The sequence below is a fragment of the Atractosteus spatula genome, chromosome 7 (genome assembly GCF_055471065.1).
Source record: "Atractosteus spatula isolate fAtrSpa1 chromosome 7, fAtrSpa1.hap1, whole genome shotgun sequence".
Lineage (NCBI taxonomy): Eukaryota > Metazoa > Chordata > Actinopteri > Semionotiformes > Lepisosteidae > Atractosteus > Atractosteus spatula.
In genome coordinates, this window is record NC_142712.1 from 48,587,647 (window position 1) to 48,606,108 (window position 18,462).

At 41.2% G+C, this 18,462-nt stretch overlaps 1 protein-coding gene across 3 annotated transcripts in view; it reads left to right on the forward strand.

The window, feature by feature from the left end:
- Nucleotides 1-18,462, forward strand: part of tcf12 (transcription factor 12) — a 119,122-nt gene that overhangs the window by 97,435 nt on the left and 3,225 nt on the right. For 2 of the 3 annotated variants that reach the window (XM_088920989.1, XM_088920990.1), the window contains 7 exons: nt 1,746-1,824; nt 7,000-7,073; nt 8,297-8,500; nt 15,106-15,214; nt 16,348-16,525; nt 16,791-17,023; nt 18,002-18,155. In XM_088920989.1, coding sequence (XP_088777115.1) covers nt 1,746-1,824; nt 7,000-7,073; nt 8,297-8,500; nt 15,106-15,214; nt 16,348-16,525; nt 16,791-17,023; nt 18,002-18,144 — 1,020 coding nt within the window. In that variant the 3' untranslated portion in view covers nt 18,145-18,155. Of the gene's footprint in view, nt 1-1,745; nt 1,825-6,999; nt 7,074-7,730; nt 7,803-8,296; nt 8,501-15,105; nt 15,215-16,347; nt 16,526-16,790; nt 17,024-18,001; nt 18,156-18,462 lie in introns of all 3 variants that reach the window. The other variant, XM_088920988.1, reaches the window with a different exon arrangement.

Here is an 18,462-nt window from a genome sequence, read left to right on the forward strand (position 1 = left end):
TCCAGTGATCAAGATTTTTTTAAGATCGAATGTGTTTGAAATGTGGTTTGAAATGCAGCATTGATTTATCACCATAATAACTAGTTGTTAAATTTTAATTAAGGTCTTAACAGCATGGTACATCACACATCTTTTAAGTCTAAAATATTAAAATACAAGCTTCAGCTTTCCTTGATCATACAGTTTCTACCAGTGGTGCTATTAGTTTCTGTTCCTAAAAATTATGTTTTTAAAACCCCTGGGACAAATAAAACTTAAGACCTCAGTTTTGTTTTGTTTTTCCATCCCAGTTGTTTTTCTCCAAATCTTTTAAAAGCCATTACAGGAAATGAACATCCAGTTTCTCTCGGAACGTAAGGCGTTTCTAGTGCCCTGGGGGACACTGTTGAGAACTAATTGAGAAGTGTTGTGAAAGAACTGAAGTTGACCATATTTTTGAAAGCTAAATAGGCTTTTCTGGTAAGCTGCAAATTGATGATTTGGACCCTCTGATTGAGCTGTTCTCTACTACAGATCCTGCTGGATGTGCTATGTGTTGTAGAACTAATTAAATGGATAGAAACCTAATACCCTAGTCTTCAGAAGATATTGTCCATTATGTGGTGGAACACCTTCTTATCAAATGAAGAAACAGTGAAGCTTTGCTCATTATAATCCATCTTTTGTTTAAACAAACACAGCATAGAGCTCTCTGGCATTTCATAGATTTTTTAGATTTAATCTGGGTCTTTCAACTCTTGCATACATGAAATGGTTTGCAATCCCCTTCTCTGTTCCTTGCAAATCTGAAAAGAAAAAAAAGCCGAGCCTTTCTGTGCGTTGACGGTGTCTTTGTCGGAGGCGTGCTTTGTTTTCCAGATGAACACCCGACAGGTCATTTATCTAGAAAAAAAAAAGCAGAGCCTGCCATTATCTGGCAAAACGTCTCCGTTGCTAATAGCAAGGATCAAATGACTGTGTCATTTTATTAGATCACATCAATAACTAGATCTCACATCATCTCCCTGTGCTGCACTCTTCTGCCAAGGAAAGTATTACAATGGGATAAGCACAGGGGTGGCTGCTCTAGCAACAGAACTCATTCAGACTGATGAGTAAAGAAGAGAGATTAATGATGCTGAATGTTCTTTTTGTGCCTGGCATTCTCCACTTTTCTCCTCCCTCATCTCTGATTGTGTTCCACAGAGGCAAGCAGAGTGTGTGCGTGTGTAATATTGCAGCGCATGTTAAGATGATATTAATAGGATTTAATGGAGATTTGAGTCAAGCTGTAGCTTCCAAGTATTAGGGATACTATTTTTACTTTTTCAGCAAGGGTGGAAATGCGTTTCCTTAGCCTTGTTTGAGAATAATGATTTTTTTGTGTGTTTACAAATCTTAAAGGACATAATACACACCAGAGAAAAGCTGCATGATTTGCGCATCGTTCTTAATTTAAGAAGAAAAAAAATGAGGGGAAATAGATTTTCTATATTCATGTCGCTGTAAATTATGAGCGCTGTGGATTTGGTAGACGGTATTGGAGAACAGGCTTCCCAGTGTTGTTAAGGACCTATATGTATGCAGTGAGCATCTTTATAGCCTCTCAGGTAGTAAAACAGCCACAGGATTGATGAGCCAATTTTGGCTACAAGCAGGCTGAAGGGTGACAATAAAGGCTATAAAAAGTATCAGGAATGACAAATTTTGCTTTTACAGTTGTGTGTGTTATTTATTGACAAATTCCTGTCTTTCTCCTTTGTCAGATTTATTCTCCTGACCACACCAGCAGTAGTTTTCCATCTAATCCATCAACGCCGGTTGGGTCTCCATCTCCTCTCGCAGGTACAGTACACACTCTTCCAGGCAGCGGGACAGCGCAGTGTGGTGCTCTGGTGTCGGCAAGCAGGCTGGGGTCACATCACCAGCACGAACAGATCGCACAGCTGCAGGGCTTTGAATGTTAAGAGTGTTTCAAGCCTTTCCTGGTACATCACGCTGCTTTAATAAGTTCAGTCAATATATATGGTTTTAAAACAACTACCTCAAGGTTTGCATGTATTGGTTTTATTGACACTGTCTTACGAAGGGCAATATGTGTTTGGAGAGATGCCGTTGTGCTGCAAGCCTCTTGTACAGATCATTGCTCTCATGCTGGATAGAGATTGTCTGCATCTGTCATGGCTTGACATTTTGTTTTTTTAAGGATTTTTTAAGGTTTGATCCACTTGGATAGCTTGTTAATCGTTTAATAAAAACGGTTATGCCTTTGGTTTCTAAACGTGGCTTGGTTAGCAGGTAAGTTCTTTCTATCTCCATGCCACAGCAGCTCGTTGGAACATACTCTGGTTTTGGTGGGGTTAAGGGAACTAGAGAGCCAATGAGTGGACAGGGCACCGGTCCACCACAGGGATCACCCCCTCCAGCAATGTTGATCCCCCACTTACACAGCTGGGTGGACTGGAGCCACTGGGATAAAGTACCAGCTGCGCTCTTGTGCACCACCCACCAGTTGGGAGAGCAGAGATTTTCCCAGATATGCTAAGGGGTTTAGATTTGTAATCATGATTTTTTTATTGGCATGTTTGGCTATGGGGAAGAGCCACGTGTGACATTCAAGGTGAGAACCTGGAAGCATGTGGAGGTTTTTGTGTAGTGATGGGAGAGGGCTCCGGAGAGGCGGCGGCGACACAGCCAGCTGTCTCTTCCTCCCGCTCTCTGTCTCCCACCCCTGTCCTCAGCTGCCTTCGCGCCAGGACACAGCTGTTCCTCCTGCAGACAGGCCGGCCCTGGGCTCATTGATTGAAACTGGTTCAGGGGGAGCTGGAATTGCACAGTGCTGATGTAACTTCAGCCCTTTCGGCGCTGATCACTCTCTTCTCCAACTCCTGCACCATGGTTTTATGCTGTTTGAAGGTGGGTGTGATGCGCTGTGTGTGCATTCCTGATGTTCGAGTTGCACACTGCACCGCTCTGCTCTACAGTGGAACCTCCTGCAAAACGCAGCCAGGATTCCTGTGAGTTTTGGTTTTACATCTGCTACTGGTGCGTTTGTTTTGACATGCCCCCTCCCAGCTGTTAAAAATCAGGTTTTATTGCCAGTGGGTAACATTGTGACCATACCTGAAGGATGGTTTTCCTTTTATTTGATTCCTCACTGACGTGCCTGATAAACGTGTTACTAGGCTAGCATTCCATGCCCGGATGGCTATAGTAGGTTCTTTTCGTTTGCTGCAGCAAATGTTGGGGAGAAACTAATAAGCATCATTGTAGTAAAGGAGAAATTTCTTTAAAAACAATCCTCCTCCAGACCTGGCTTGACAGGCCTGTACTGTATTTCTGTCCCAACTGTACACAATGGGGCAGTAGGAGGGAGTTCGTGGTCGAAAAGAATACGGTGTTCAATCGTTTATTTAAAGTGCCGTTCGCCAGATTTTTTGGAAGGAGCATTGTGGACCTCTGTGCTTACAAGAAATTGGAGAGCCGTGCTTTAGCAAGGTGCAATGTGAGCCTGCTGGCAGCAGTGCAGTTGTGCAGGGGCACAGCCTCTCAATGGGGCCCTTGTTGTCGGAGGGCAGTGACTTGTGCCTAATAGTCACGGGGCGGCTCTCTCCAGACCTGCTTTTTAATGTGGACACACGCGCATAGAGATCAAACTCTTTCCGTTTTTTTTCCAGCCTTCTTTCCTTTTGATTAAATTTCCACAATTCCGCAGGGCTGTTTCCAGTCCTGTACACATTAAGAACTGCAGAAATATAGGCCTCCAAGCCAATTCAACAGATTTTGTGAACTTGAAATAGCCAACCTTTATTCTGTGAGCCAGGGGTGTAGGTGTGCTAACACATCAGTAAGCCCTTGATAATAAAATCCACTGATTTATTGATGAATACTTTTTATTTTTGTGTTTTCACATTGATTCACAAATGTTGTTTTTTTTGGTACTGTTCTGAATTGCTTACCGCAAGAAATTTTCATTTTCGCCAGAAATAAAACAGCATAAAAGGCAAATGGGCAATGTGTTGCTGTCCAATGTGGGCCACCTTGCAAAATGTCAGTATTTTTGGCAGGAAATTGTACTTCATTCACAGTGCCATTGAAAATCTCTTTGAGAATGTGAAAACAAAGCGCAGTCGTGCACTCAGGTTCATGCTCCCTGAAAGCACAGCATTCAAGCTGCTGTTTGTGTTGGTCCGGTGAATATTGTGTGCCAGAGCTGTGGTGGTGGGCAAGAATGGACTTGTGGGAAGGAAGCAGAGCTGCAGGGCCCTACGGCCTGAACCCGCCCAGTCCTGGATCTGAGCTCCATTTCCTCCCAGGAGCCCTGAGGTGGGGCTAATCTGATTATCTTTCATGGAGGTGTTCTAAAAAAAATTGTCCTTCTTTCTTTTTTTCTCCATTATGTTTTAGAAAATATAGACCGAGTCTGACAAAGAATTATTAAAATCTTCCCTTTGAGCCAAAACTTTGATGTCTGCCAGCAGTCATAACAATGTTTTTTTTTACTACACTACAAAGGGATTGTTGGGTCTTTTGTAATAATGCTCAAATAGGTGATATATCAAAGGAAAATTCAGAACTGTTTTTCTTTCTTTTCGTTTTAATTGATTGTTGCATTTAAAAGATACAGACCAGAAATCAAGTTACCAGGATTTGGAATCATTTTGATAGGTTGTTGCTTTCCTACCTTTTTTTTAATTAGCACACAGCTATTTTAGTGAGTTATAAATAATCTGGCATGATCTACAGATTAACTTCAACTCCATCCATCTAAAATGTTCATTAGGATTTGGTCCTTTAATTCAGCTTTAATTACTCTTCTCCCATCATAGGAAAAATTAAAACAAATGACTATTTAATGTAAGAATGTGGAAACCTTTACTGATATTTAAAATTGTTTAGCAAGTGTTTGTCAGAAAAATTATTTTCCTTAACAAAAGCAGAGAAAGGCTGATAGTTTGTTCCCTGTGCAGGATGAATACATTGGGTGTTTTCATTGAAGTCAAAGTTTGTACCTTTTTAAATAAAATGGCCCTATGTCTGGATTATATTTCCCATTGTGAAAACTGACTGATGTTATATCTGTTGTAAACTCAAATTTAAGAAAATATAATTTGGTTCTTACCATGACCCTGAATTAGTTATTGAAAGTGATGTGATGATTTTGGTACTTTGTAACATATAAAATACATTTTTTTTTTCCTCACTGAAGATTTTTCTAAATAAAAAAAAGATTTTAAACATATTACTGTTGTTGGAGCATATTGGCACGTGCTGAGGAATATTGTTACAATACATACCTGCCAGATTAACAACATTACTTATTCTTAATAAACTTACAGGTATATTAATAGGCAGAAAGCATAAAGGATACAGACGTTATTTCAATATCTATGCACAGACCAGGACTGAGTACTGGACAACTGAAGTGCTGTAAGAAACAGAGCTCAAAGAGGTCATTAGAAAAGGGTCCTAATCACAATGGTATTCTGTTAGCAGTACTTTTTTGCCAAGATTGATATTTGAGGCCATCTTGGGGTTATTGTAATAGTTCCACTACTGATACTCCACACTTTTTTAAAGCAGTTGATAAACAGAAAGAACAACTGGGCTCAATGATTGCCACTTGCCTTATAATCCAGCTTTTAGCATTCGTACCGATTCCTTGACAGTTTTGCCACTGTTAATGGCAGTTCTCCGAAAAGGCAGTGTGGTTCGAACGTGCAACAGACTGTGAAAATAAGAAGTGAAAGCAGAGCACAAACAAGATTAAGATAAACAAATTTGTACTCTGTGAGTTCTCATTAGCTGAATGTTTATCTGAGAAATGATGACCATGGTGCAGCTTTCTCCCAGATATTTAAACCGTTTTTAAAAGTATTTTTGGATTTTATTTTTCTTTATTTTTACTTTTATTTTGTTTTGTTTTTATCCTTAAAAAGACCATGGTGTTGAAAAGTGTTTTAAAAGGTTTACACTCTAGGCCTTGTGTAATACATTATTTCCTGTTGAGGTGTGTTTGCCAGTAGGATTATGCAAGCTATATATGGAAAAATCAGTCTGCCTTTTTTCATTACAAAAAAAGTTCCACTTTCTAACTACAAATGTGACTTGCAGATGTGCATTCCTTTTGCATTATATAAACTTTTACATTCTCATACTTCATGAGTTTTTATTTCTTAATTATGATTAGGATCCTTTCCACGTACAGAATACTTTTACATTGGTAATATTACAGTAAACTGTCTGAAATTTGTCAATGAGCAGTGTCGTTAGATCTATGCACAAAAGAAAATGCTTTGTGTCATTCACAGTGATACCATTTTTTACTCCATGAAATGTATTCTGAATCTGTTCAGACAGCGTTGTGTTCTTGAGTAGATTGTTCCTGTTTTAAGTTGCCAGTTTCTATGTGTAATAAATTATTTTTATATGTATTGTTTTGCCTCTGGGACGGGGATGTTGGGGAGCTGGATATAAAACAGATTTCTGGCAGAAGATGGACCCTCTGTCTTCTCCCTGGAAGCAGAGGGGCTCCAGAGAATCTGACATGTCCTTCCAGAGCTCCCCAGCAGAGCAGGGGGACTGGGTGGGAGGGGCAGTGGAAGTCATTGCGTTTAGGCCAGAGGAGAGGGATGAGCCAGGATCCCACATTGGGCTCTTTAAGGATTGGGATCGAAACAGTGCCCTCATTGTCCTAATGTACCTTTTAATGATTAATTAATTAACAAATGGCCGGAGATGCAAGTAAATTACCGTAAGGGGAAAGAGTCTGGCTTTTCTGCTTGGGGGCACATAATGCTCAGGATGCATTCCTTTTCGGGGGAAATAGTTCTTTTCCACACACACAAAGAAAAAACAAACTGAACATAAAAACGTCCTTAGCGTCTCGTGTGCTGTGTGCATTAGGCCTTGGAGTGGTTATAGTCCTGGAACATGAGCGTCTGGAAGCTTGGTGTAGCTGTCCTTCCTTTTTTGCCGGTATAGTTGGGTCCATGAAAGATGCTTTTTGTTTTCATCCAGGCACCAACCAATGGCCCAGAGCGGCAGGACAGACCCCATCATCCCCCAACTATGAGAACTCCCTGCACTCGCTGGTAAGGCCGCCGTCGACCCCCTTTTAAGTGGGTTTTAATTGACAGCGGCAGAGCTGATTGGTGTTGCAGGGGTATCGCTGGAGAGAGGGGCAGGGTAGCGTTACAAGTACATTCCTTGCTGACAAATGGTGGGGCTGGATGGAACAACACCCGACACACAGGGTGTGTCTTCTCTCGCCATCTGTTCCGCAGTCGTCGGGCTTTTGCTTTCCGAGGACAGCTGTTGCAGTAACTACTGTTACAGGATTCCTGGGCTGATTTCACAGAGCTACTAAAACAAGAGATTACTTTTCATTTACACCCCCACTCAACATCCGCATACACAACGCATTTGCCCTGAGTGCGCGGCAGTGTCTTTAGATCCCTTCCTCTGCGCCTGGGTTTGCGTTTTACAGTTCCAGGTCAACGCAAGCCGTTGTCGGTGGCATGCGTTTGGTTTGCTCAGTCTACTAGAAATCGGTGTTGAGTGGTTTTTGTTTAGGCTTAGAGGGGTAGGTGGGCATTAGGGCTCCGGGACTGTTTTCAGGGTAGCTTGAGCACACACCTGCTGTTATAGCTGGACTAACATGTGGATGCTGACGTGTGTTGCCTTCCTTGTCTCTCCTTTAATAATCTAAATGTGTGCTTTTGCTTCCTGTTCTATCTTGACTTTGCCAGAAAAATCGGGTTCAGCAGCAACTTCATGAGCATTTGCAAGATGCGATGTCCTTCTTAAAGGATGTCTGCGAGGTACTATTTCCCTTTAGGTAGTGCCCTCCCCACCCCTCCCCCTCCATTCCTTGTGTGACTTTTCGCCTCTTTAGTTCTGTGTTGCCGGCTTGCCCCGACTTCAATTCATGTCTGTCGCTGTGCTTGTTTATTCCTTGCCGTTTCAGTTTGCACGAGATGCACACTAATCTGCTTATAAGAATTAAATGCTTAATAAAACATAATACCAAATTAATAGTCGTAGTATTGCAAATGGCTTAATTTGACCAAATCCCGGTTTTACATTTTGCCAAGGAGCTCAGTGTTCTTATGCGCAGATGAGTTCCAGGCTGAAATGGCTCCGGCTCTTCCTTATTAGATCCTAAAAGCAGCTCCGAATGTGTCTGTCTTGTTTTTAGTGCCGTCTTGTCAAGAATGCATTATCCAGTCAAAATTTCTTTACTTTTTTTGGGGGGGTTTGCTTACAATAACCTGTGCTATTTCTGCGCCTGTCTCTTTTTGCGCCCCGGAAGCAGTCTCGGATGGAGGACCGCTTGGACAGGCTGGACGATGCTATCCACGTGCTCAGAAACCACGCTGTTGGGCCCACCACCAGCCTGCCAGGGGGCCACGGAGACATGCACAACCTGCTGGGACCAGCACACAACGGGCCAATAGGAGGCCTCGGATCAAACTACACCGCATCTGGATTGGTCGCATCCAGTCGGACAGCACCCATGGTAACTACCGCAAGCTGCTGCTCAAGAGCAGTTTCAGGAGAGATGTCAAGCCTGCCAGTTCTCTTGTTTTTCTTACTTTAGAATAACATTACACATCAGTTATGACTCTACCGTTAACGATAGAATTGTAAAACTAAAACAGTCCCAGAGTTTATTCAAAAAATATAATAAAACGTGCCTCAGACAGTGCCGATGTTTGTATTTCTACACTTTGAAGGCCGCTGTGAGACATTTTGTCAAAAAAAGGCGTTTGCCTTGGTCCTGTTTCTTAGAATTTATTACCGTCTTGGGGACGTTGTCCCAAAATCAGTTCTCACACGCTGTGTATATACTAATACCTGTACGTGCACAAAAACAAACTGCCCTCCCGTTATTAAGCCGTCCCAGAAGGGCAAGGCGTTTTTCAGCGATTTCCCATGTTTTTAGTAGGACAAAAAAAGGTCTGCCTTGCATAAGTGTCTTTCCAGGGAACATTCAAGTGAGCAGAGGCCACCTGCTCCGGCAGCTAGTTTTCAATTAGAGGTGAGCATTTCTGAGTGTGTTTATGCAAAGGAAATTTGGTGGCCCGGGAGATGTGTGGCCACGGCCATGTGCAGAAAGCCGAGACTTTCCGCAGAGAGCAGTTTAGCTTATCCTTGCATATTTTCCAGATGTGTAATCGCTGGTAGAAGAATTTTCTCCTTGAAATAGAATATACAGAGTGAATGGGAAAACCATGCAAGATGGACTGAAGTTTCAGTTGCGCTCATCTGGAAAATGTACGCCTCCTGCACTGCAGCTAAGGGACACAAGTGCAGATGCTGGCTGGGAGGCTGAAGGGAGCCTTTGCTGGAATGTCATGCACGATGTTTGAGATTCTAAATTTCAGCCTTTTTTCAGGCGAAACGGGATTTGAGCACAGCTGTAGTGGAAGTAACAACAGAGGAAACAAGTTTTAGATTAATCCCCAGGCAGCATAAAATAATTCAGTCCATCTTCTTTTTTTTTGGTGCAAAATGCGGGACTCGTTCCTAGTCAAGACGGGGGGGGGAGTAAAATCACCACAGATAAAAACGCATTTTAGCAAGTAAAAACTGTATTCAGTGAAATGCTTCAGGGAGGGCCTGGTGGTTGCTGATTTTGAAATCGATCGTGTTGAAAAAGCCTCCGATGATGGTAAAGGGTTTCCTGCATGCTTGCATGTTTGCCGTATCATTTTAATCCCAGATTCCCGCTGTGAAATGTGCCCTTATAAAACTGAAAACCAGCAGGGTGTCTTTGTGATCAAGGCAGAATCTCACCTGTCATGAAAATAATTAGGTTGCTCAAATTGGTGTATGGTCATTCTGTTTGTAATTGGATTGGTTCCAGGTTGGGTTACATACACAACAGAAAGCCATTTATATTCATTACAGAGGTATGGTAGTAAACATCAAAAGAGCCTGTTTTCCCCGAGAACAACATTTTCTCATTGCTTTTTTTTTATTATAGTAGCAGAGCCTATAAAAAACGCAATCTGTAAATAGGCACAGTCCAAGATCCATTTCAAAAAAAGCTTTACCCGGAATGAATTTTAAATTCATTTCCTAAACTAAATGGTTTATGATTTGTTTTTTTTTCAATTAATAACCTGTGTCCCGAGAAGACACCTACAGCCTGAAGGGAGATCTAGGTCTTCTTCAATCAGCTTTCTTATTTCGTTGTACTTTATAAAAAATATCATTTTTGAGTCTACATTTACAATGGAAGTATGTTAAAGAATGCATTCTTTGAAAACCTATAAATTAGACCCAGTCCTACATATGTTTGTGAGGAAGGTTTTGTTTCATGTGTGCACTAAAACAATCTGCTGATGGAGTCTTTCTTTGTTAGGTGGAGTTGTTCCAATAATTTTCTTGGGTTAGTATAGTGATTTTTTTTAATAAGGGCAGTGTTGTGACCCTGTTCCTTTTTGACAAGTGTTTTTATGCAAGTCAGCTCAGCTGCTAAAGTAAACATTAAATTAAATCCCCCTCAGAGAATACTAGCCTTGGCAATCGACTGTAGGAAATAAGTAATTTTAACTCTTATTTTATGCGTGTAAAGTAAACGGAGGCAGTTTGATTGTTTTTTTTTTGTTTCATTTTCAAGCCAACTCGTAAAAAAAAATCCACCATTTCCTGCCTTCTCAGTTCTGTTTATTTTTTGTCTTGTATTTAAAGCTGCCTTTCACACCAGTAAGATAATTCACAAAACCCCCATCACTAGGCTTGAATTTTCATCCAGCTTTTGTTGTATTAGTAAACGTCCAAGTATTTCTACCCTGTTAAGTCTGCAACATTTTCTTAGAAGCAGTTAACCAGCAGTTGTTGTCATCTGTGTTTTTGACTTAAAGTCCCACTAAAATCAGTACAATTAAAGGTAGTAAAATAAAAAAATACAATAGAAATAAAATAAGGATTTAGTGATTATAAAATGATCAGTACGTGAAGTGTTTTTATTATGAAGAGTGTGAAGCTTGTGCTATCTTCACAAGCTTTAGGGAGAAAGAAGCTATGGCAATTGAATTTTGCATTTTAATTAGAAAAGAAAACATGCCTCATGAAAATGAGTTCATAGAAGCCTGTAATACACCCTAACATTCATCCACCACTGTAGTTTTATTTTCTTATCTGGATGCACTGGTTACACAAAGGGTTGTAGGAGCAGGGAGCTGGCTTTTCAGCCATACAATTGAGAAATGGCTTGTTGTGATGAACCTGAGATCAATAAGCTGTCAATTAACTATCAAACAGGCTAGACCAGCTGAATTTGATTTGTAACCTGTTCTTATTTAGCCATCATTGTTTTTTTCCAGAAGTTTGATAAAATTGCATCTTTTTCTTAATCATTTCTGGCACTTTTAAAACGCTTTCCATCGAAAAGCGCTTTCCATTTTGAAGGCAGCCGTCTCGGAAGATCCTTATTTAATACTAAAAACAGCACTAGTGTTTCTTTTAAATATTCGAAAACAAAAAAGAACAGCCCTGTGCTGTCAACTTCAGGAGTCTGACCCAGGTTTCGAGGCTGTGGCTGTGCTTGAAAAAACACACAGGGCTTTTACTTGTGAGGTGAGAGCTGTGGGAAAGGGCCCTTTTTTCATACAGAGCAGTGATTTAACTTGGCCTTGCACCAGGCTTTTATTTTGGCAGAGTGGCTTTCTCCCTCTCTCCTTTTACAACTCCTGGAGATCTAGACAAGTGTGTGTCTGAGGCCACAGTCCCCACCCAAATAGGAGGCTCTCAGCTGTATGCTGATGAGCCCCTACAATTAAAATGCCACCCTATCTGGCCACACTGAGCCCTCCCCTCCGCTGAGACAAAGGCTTGTTTGGACACCTGTTGAGTCTGCAGCGGGCACATTCTGAGGAGCTGCAGAGATTAGTGCTGGGGGAGGGGTCGGGGGGGTGACGGAAGGCCAGCAGTGACTGGGAATCACATTCCTTGGGAAAGAGGAAAGGGAGGAAAAAAAGTCTCAGCCCCCTCATTGAAGAAAAATTATCAAGAAATGAGATAGCTGTAGCTGGGGAAAATGTGATTGCATCTCAGGATTGACACAGTGCTGTGGGTTTTGTCAGAGCAGAAGGGCGATTTCCACCTGTTCCATTATGAGCAGAATTGATTTTTTTTTTCCATTATTAATACGTCACATCAGTATTTGAGCTGAGTTCAGGTTGCATTTTAAAGATACCTTTTGAAATGGATTATTCTGATCTGAGTGTATTTTTATGGTATAGATGCACTTTACTGAAGAGACCTTGGTAGGTGTCTGTGGTGGTCATCGAAATGGCACATAGTGCAGTATATCCACTTGTTTAACTTTTTGCAATAAATGTTTTTGAATAGTTAAAAAATGGTTTTCCCTTTGAACTCTGTGTTTTGCACTGTGACAATTGACAGATCTAAAAAAAATGTTTTGGGGGGTCTCAGCTGACTGTTCTTTGGTAGCAATTGCTAGAGTTATATAATTCAACAAGTGAAAATTTCTGCTTCTTAATCAGCTCATTTGCAATGATTCAGCATAGCCATGTATATCAGAAAATCAGCCATTTGTTGACTGTTGAGCGGAGAGTTGAATTAAGGAGGAATGCAGCTCACGATTCCTTCTACTGACTCGAAGTATAATTATCAGAAAAGAAAAAATACCCAAACATATTCATGGTATAGAGTGTTCGACGTATCATCCTGCAGTTTTAAAAGAGATAACTTGTTAAGACAAGTGATGTATGTTTTCAGATTTTAATTGCTGAGGTTCTTCTCAATAAAAGGAGATATTCAACACCCTAGATCAGGTGTCTGAAGCTGTAGTGTGCAGTGACTGGTAATACCAGATTTTTTATAGACAGATGGCTCTGAAACAAAAACCCATACATACTAAATTGCATATTTTAATAGAGTGAAATATGGCAAATGTCTAAATTAATGCTTCTTTTTCTAGTATAACAGACATATTGCAAGGCTTGCACAGCTAAGGATGAAACGCAGTCTGAAAATCATGCTTTAGTGGCCTAATTGTGGTATCCTATAAAAAATAATAACATATGGTATGTGTTGCTTGAGTGGATAAACATTTCATATTGCAAATCACTGTGGTAAAATACAGTGCAAAAGCACCCCCAAGTGTCTGGTTTAAGGACTGGATATGAAAGAAGAGGAGTTAAACTGATTTTTTTAAAAGCATTGCCTTCTTAAATCTGTTGACTTAATACTCTGATAATTCCATTAACTGTGACTACCTTACCTTATTCAGTATAATTGTACTGTGTAAAGCTAGTATTAACCCTGAGAATTTATTCCCTTACTCTAGACAGTTAATTATATTCCTCTTCAAAATTCAAAATGAGCCCCAAAACCAATTTCTGAGCTAATGAGAACTTATTGGATCTCACCATATGCAGCCTTCTGCCAATAGTGAAGAACAAGGTATTCCATATTCTGTTTAGTCTGGCTATTGGCAGGAGAGCTCATGCCCAGCTCAGGTCTTTTTGTCAGCAGAAACATGGCACACCTGAAGCTGAACCATCTTAGTGTTTCTCTGCTTTTAAGGCTGGCTCAGAGCAGAGGCTGAGAGTCATCTCAGCTGGGGTATCAGTCTAGCTTGTCCTTGGGCTGAGTCACACAGGAGAGCATGTTGGTGCTCTTGGCTGAGAAAAAAAGGGATGAGGCAGCAAAATGCTTACATTCAGCTTATAGATATCTAAGTTTTTATTTTTTTTGCTGAGGCCTGAGATCCAGATAATTGTTTTTGAACTGTTTTCTTTCTTTCTAGTTCACACACTAGAATCGAATTAGATCTGGCCTAAATTTAAATGTTTTCAACGTGCAACTTAGTGCTGGTCACCTTTTGTTCCAATTTAAGTGGCTTCAGCATTGTCTTACAACGACTCGCTCACTAAACACACTGAAAGTCCTCTCTTGAAAACGGTGTGATGTCTGTATGAGTAACATTTTCTAATCATGCCAATTCGATGTGAGTTGGCCAGTGCTGATGATATTAAAAGAGATGACTACTGCAGTTGTACAAAAAACACTCAGATGTCTTGCATCTATGGAGCACCAACGCAAGAAATTGACTCTATAACATTGTTAAATTAGCTTTTGTCTGAAGACTTTGATAAGCACCAGTTTACCAGTTTACTGAGTTATTTCCTTTCGGCTTTGCATTTTTGGGATGGACTGTCAACATGACAGCTTGTATTGTAATTTAGGGCTCTTCTAGTACTGACCAGACATAAATATTAAAATAGATATTAAATATTTGTGTCTTCTGATCTCTGCATCCAATATTAGTGTCACAGTGAAGTTTGAGTCCTGTAAGTGTAGTTGACATTTCTTCTTCTTTAGTTTTAGTGGAAAGATAGCAGATCATTTCTATGTGCAAAACTGTTTTATTTGCCTGATAAGAAAGAGGATTTTTAGTTTTGGGTTTATTTAGGATTTGATATTTTCTTCTCTGTTCAAGTAAAGACCTTGTGTACAACAAAACAAACAGAAAATAAGTTGTTTTAAAAAAGGTTCCACACTTGGTAAGGCTTGATTGAAACGCATTTTAAGAGGTAGAAATTGCAATGTACAAAGCACATTGTCTATTAATGGAATAACTGAAACTCCGGAAGCCTTACTGCAGTATTAACCAGACTGTTTTTCTTTCTTTTTTATGTTAGGCACAATGAACTGTTGAGTAGAAAAAAATAGTGTAAAAGACCTCTGCTTCTGGCCATCAAGGATGTTGTAGGAGAGAAGGTCAAGAGGAAATATTTTAAAGTGTTTCATTTACAAATGCTATCAAATAAACCCCTCCATAAAAAATGCTTTCAGGAATTTTTACTTCAGAGTTCAAGGGTGCTATATTTAACTGTGAAGCCACTGAGCATTTGTGGTTTGTAAAATCTGGGTCCTTCGTGACAAATTTCCCAAGTGTAGAATTTATTTTACAGGAGTTTTAGAAATGACAAGCCTGAAGAGGCTGATCTTTAGGGTTTTTGCTCTTGGTGTGCAGACAGTGGCGGAGTGAAAATATGGGATTGATATTCTGGCATTATGTTTTCATTAGAACCACAGAAAGTAGGCACTGTTCCTTAAACAGTGGCTTTCTAATTTTATTTCCAGGGTGGAGCACATCGTGAAGAATCTGTCAGTCTTAACAACAATCACTCAGTGTTGCCCAGTACCGTTCCCACTTCAAGCACAGAAATAAACCATCAGGACAACTACAGAGGTCAGTTAAACCAATGTATTTTTCTACTGAAGTATCTTATATCTGTCTAATTATCTGTGTATATGTACACTGCTGAAACGTTCTTAAATTTTCCAGAAACGGAGATGCATAGACATTAATATCACATTCCCAATTTTAAAGAAATGGTGAAATAACATTAACATTTACTGGATATCAGATGCCATTGGTGAAGTGGTGTCTCACCTCTGCACCTGATCCGCTGTGTGTAGGAATCACTGGTGCAGAATTTCTGCCATGTATCACCCAGGTGGGGTGGTGGATAAATTGGGTATCTTCTTGTATGTAAGATGCATTGGGATAAAAAGATCGTGAAATACATCAGATTCGGTTCATTTTAAATAAGAGTGCAATGAGGAAATAAATGAGCAGCCCGGTGGCACAGTGGTTAACGTTGCTGCCTCGCACTGATGGGGCTCTGGGTCCAGTTCCGGACCTGGGGTGCTGTCTGTTCTCCATGTGTTCGTGTGGGTTTCCTCCAAGGTTCTCTGGTTTACTCCCACTATAAAAGGCATACTGGTAGGTTGAAGTAGTTCAGGTGGGTAGCTGCGTCAGCATGCGTAGGCTGCAAAGGAACAAGTAATAGGTTTCTTCCATGCTGAAAAAGAGAAGAAAGAAAACCGGCTGACTGCCCTATCTTTCTTACACCCGAAGAAGTCTCCACAGCCGAAACGTTGTGTTTTCTTTCTTCTCCTTTTCAGCATGGAAAAAACCTATTACTTGTTCCCATACTTGTAGATTGTTTGGTTCTGGGAAAATTGGCCCTGGTGTGAGTGTGCGTGTGTGTGTGTTTGTGTCTCTGTGTCTGCCCAGCAACGGACTGGTGTCCAGTCTGGGGTGTACCCTATCTTATACTTTTTGTTTGCCAAGATAGTCTCTGGCTCACCTGTGACCCTGAATTGGAAGAAACAGTTAGAAAATGGATGGATGAACAAGAAATTAATATTGATTTCAATGGCGCGGTTTGTGCTATTTAAAAAGCGAGGAAAGGGATGTCATTTTGAGTTTTTCTGCATTGGGGATGTAACGGTGGAGAGGTGTGGCTGCCAGTCATTGTGCCTGCCTGCCTACCTGTCCAGCTGTATGTGAGACATGCTGTTCTGGCCGTCCCACAGGTCTTCCAGGGAGTTTGACCACTCAGGCTGCAGGGGCTGGACCACTTGAGCTGAAAACAGAAGGGAAGGACAAGGATGAGAACTCGCACGAAAATAACTCATCGGACGACCTGAAGTCCGATGATGAGACTGAGAAAAAAGACATTAAAATGACACCCAGAGGAGGAACTAGGACAAGGTAACTACAATAGCTCCATTAGACATACACTGATCCTAACGAGGATGTGCTAGAAGGTCCTTGCTTCACTGAAACATTTAGTGAAAACATGCAAAATGGCACAAAATGTCTGTTTCTTCCCTGATTGTGAAATCAAGAATGAAGTAATAGTGTTTCTGTAAATCACATTTAAACCAGAAGCACAAATGCGTTCTTTTAAAGCCCTCGCACATGTTCGAAGGCTCCTCTCTCTGGACCTGACAGAGTGTCGTTTTGCCCCCTGCAGCAGCATCAACGAAGACGAGGATTTGAACCCGGAGCAGAAAGCTGAGCGGGAGCGTGAGAGGAGGATGGCCAACAATGCCAGGGAGCGCTTGCGGGTTCGAGACATCAACGAAGCGTTCAAAGAGCTTGGGCGCATGTGCCAGCTGCACCTGAAGAGCGAGAAGCCCCAGACGAAGCTGCTCATTCTGCACCAGGCTGTGGCTGTCATTCTTAGTCTAGAGCAGCAAGTCAGAGGTCAGTCCATCACTTTTTGCCCGTGCTGCATGAGGCAGCCCACACCCAGTAATCCCCACCACCAGGCTGATTCTCAGCTTTGTACATGACATTGTTGGTGGCTGGCGAGATGCGAGCAAATTTTTCGGTCCTGCAGGATTTAAAACGGTTTATCAACCTCAAGTGCAAAAAAACACTAGCTTTTTCCATAAGGCATCTTAGCCGTGAGATTGAGTTATTCACTTGTCTCTTGCCACTGGTGAGGTATTGTGGGATATAATACGCTCTTTAATTTGGTTATTTGAAAAGGCTGGAGAGCGCAACTGAGGGCTCCGCCGCATGCGGGGCTGCTGAGTGATGCACCAGCGGCACATGCAGATGAGTCACATGACCAGGAGGGGGGCCCACATGCAAACTAGCGCTTGGTGCTGAAATGGCTTGTCGGGATTTATGGTGCTTTTCAGGCCTGCTTATGCAAATCTCATGGCTTCCAATTCTAATTGAACAGCAGAATAGCTGATTTTTTACTTTCCGGTATAAGAAGTCAGGGCTGCTCTTGGGCAGAAACGTAGAAGTGACTTTCGCCAAGATCTGTCGTATTAAAATGAGCAAACATAAATGAAATCGTTGGGCAAAATCTCTAGGAACAAACTAGAAAAACATGGTAAAGACATGCCTTTACCGAAAAACATATTTTATGTTAATTATGATTACATTATATGTAATTTAACTTCTTTTTGAACTCAGTGCACAAATGTGGAAGCAGTGACTGTTAATTGTAGTGGCTACTTTAAGATCTCACAGTAGCTGTAGTTTGCAGAGGAACATTAAAATAATTAAAAATAAAGGACTGGTGAATGCAACAGCTACAGAGAGTTAGGGATGGGGCGGTGGGATTGGACACAGCAGTTCACTTATAGATGGAAGTGAAGCGAAGCAAAACACAAATGCTAATAGTGATATTTTTTTTGTTCTGGTTGTTTCATTTTGGAACCTCAGAGAGGAATCTCAACCCCAAAGCAGCCTGCCTTAAGAGGCGGGAGGAGGAGAAGGTGTCTGCAGTATCAACAGAGCCCCAGCCAGCACATCCCACAGTGCACCCTGGGCTCACAGACTCTGCCAACCCCATGGGCCACATGTGAAATCCAGCCAGGTGGGTCCACACGAATGATCAGTGCACACAGTCAGTGCAACACCAAACAGGCTAATTTAGTGAAAGAGGGCAAACAAATGTATCCAGTGAATATTCTATAAAAATGTTGGGTAAATTTAGCTCATCTTCATTCCACTGCCTCCCCTCTCTGGCTTTTATTGACTTCATTCAAAAATATTGAACAGCCTTTTCAAAATTCTGAATTGTTGTGTTGTGGTCATGTTTTTCCTTTGTTGTGGTAACTCCGGCAGTATTTTTTCAAATAGTGCACATGGAGCTTTAAGTACAGTTGTAGTGCTTCTAAAAA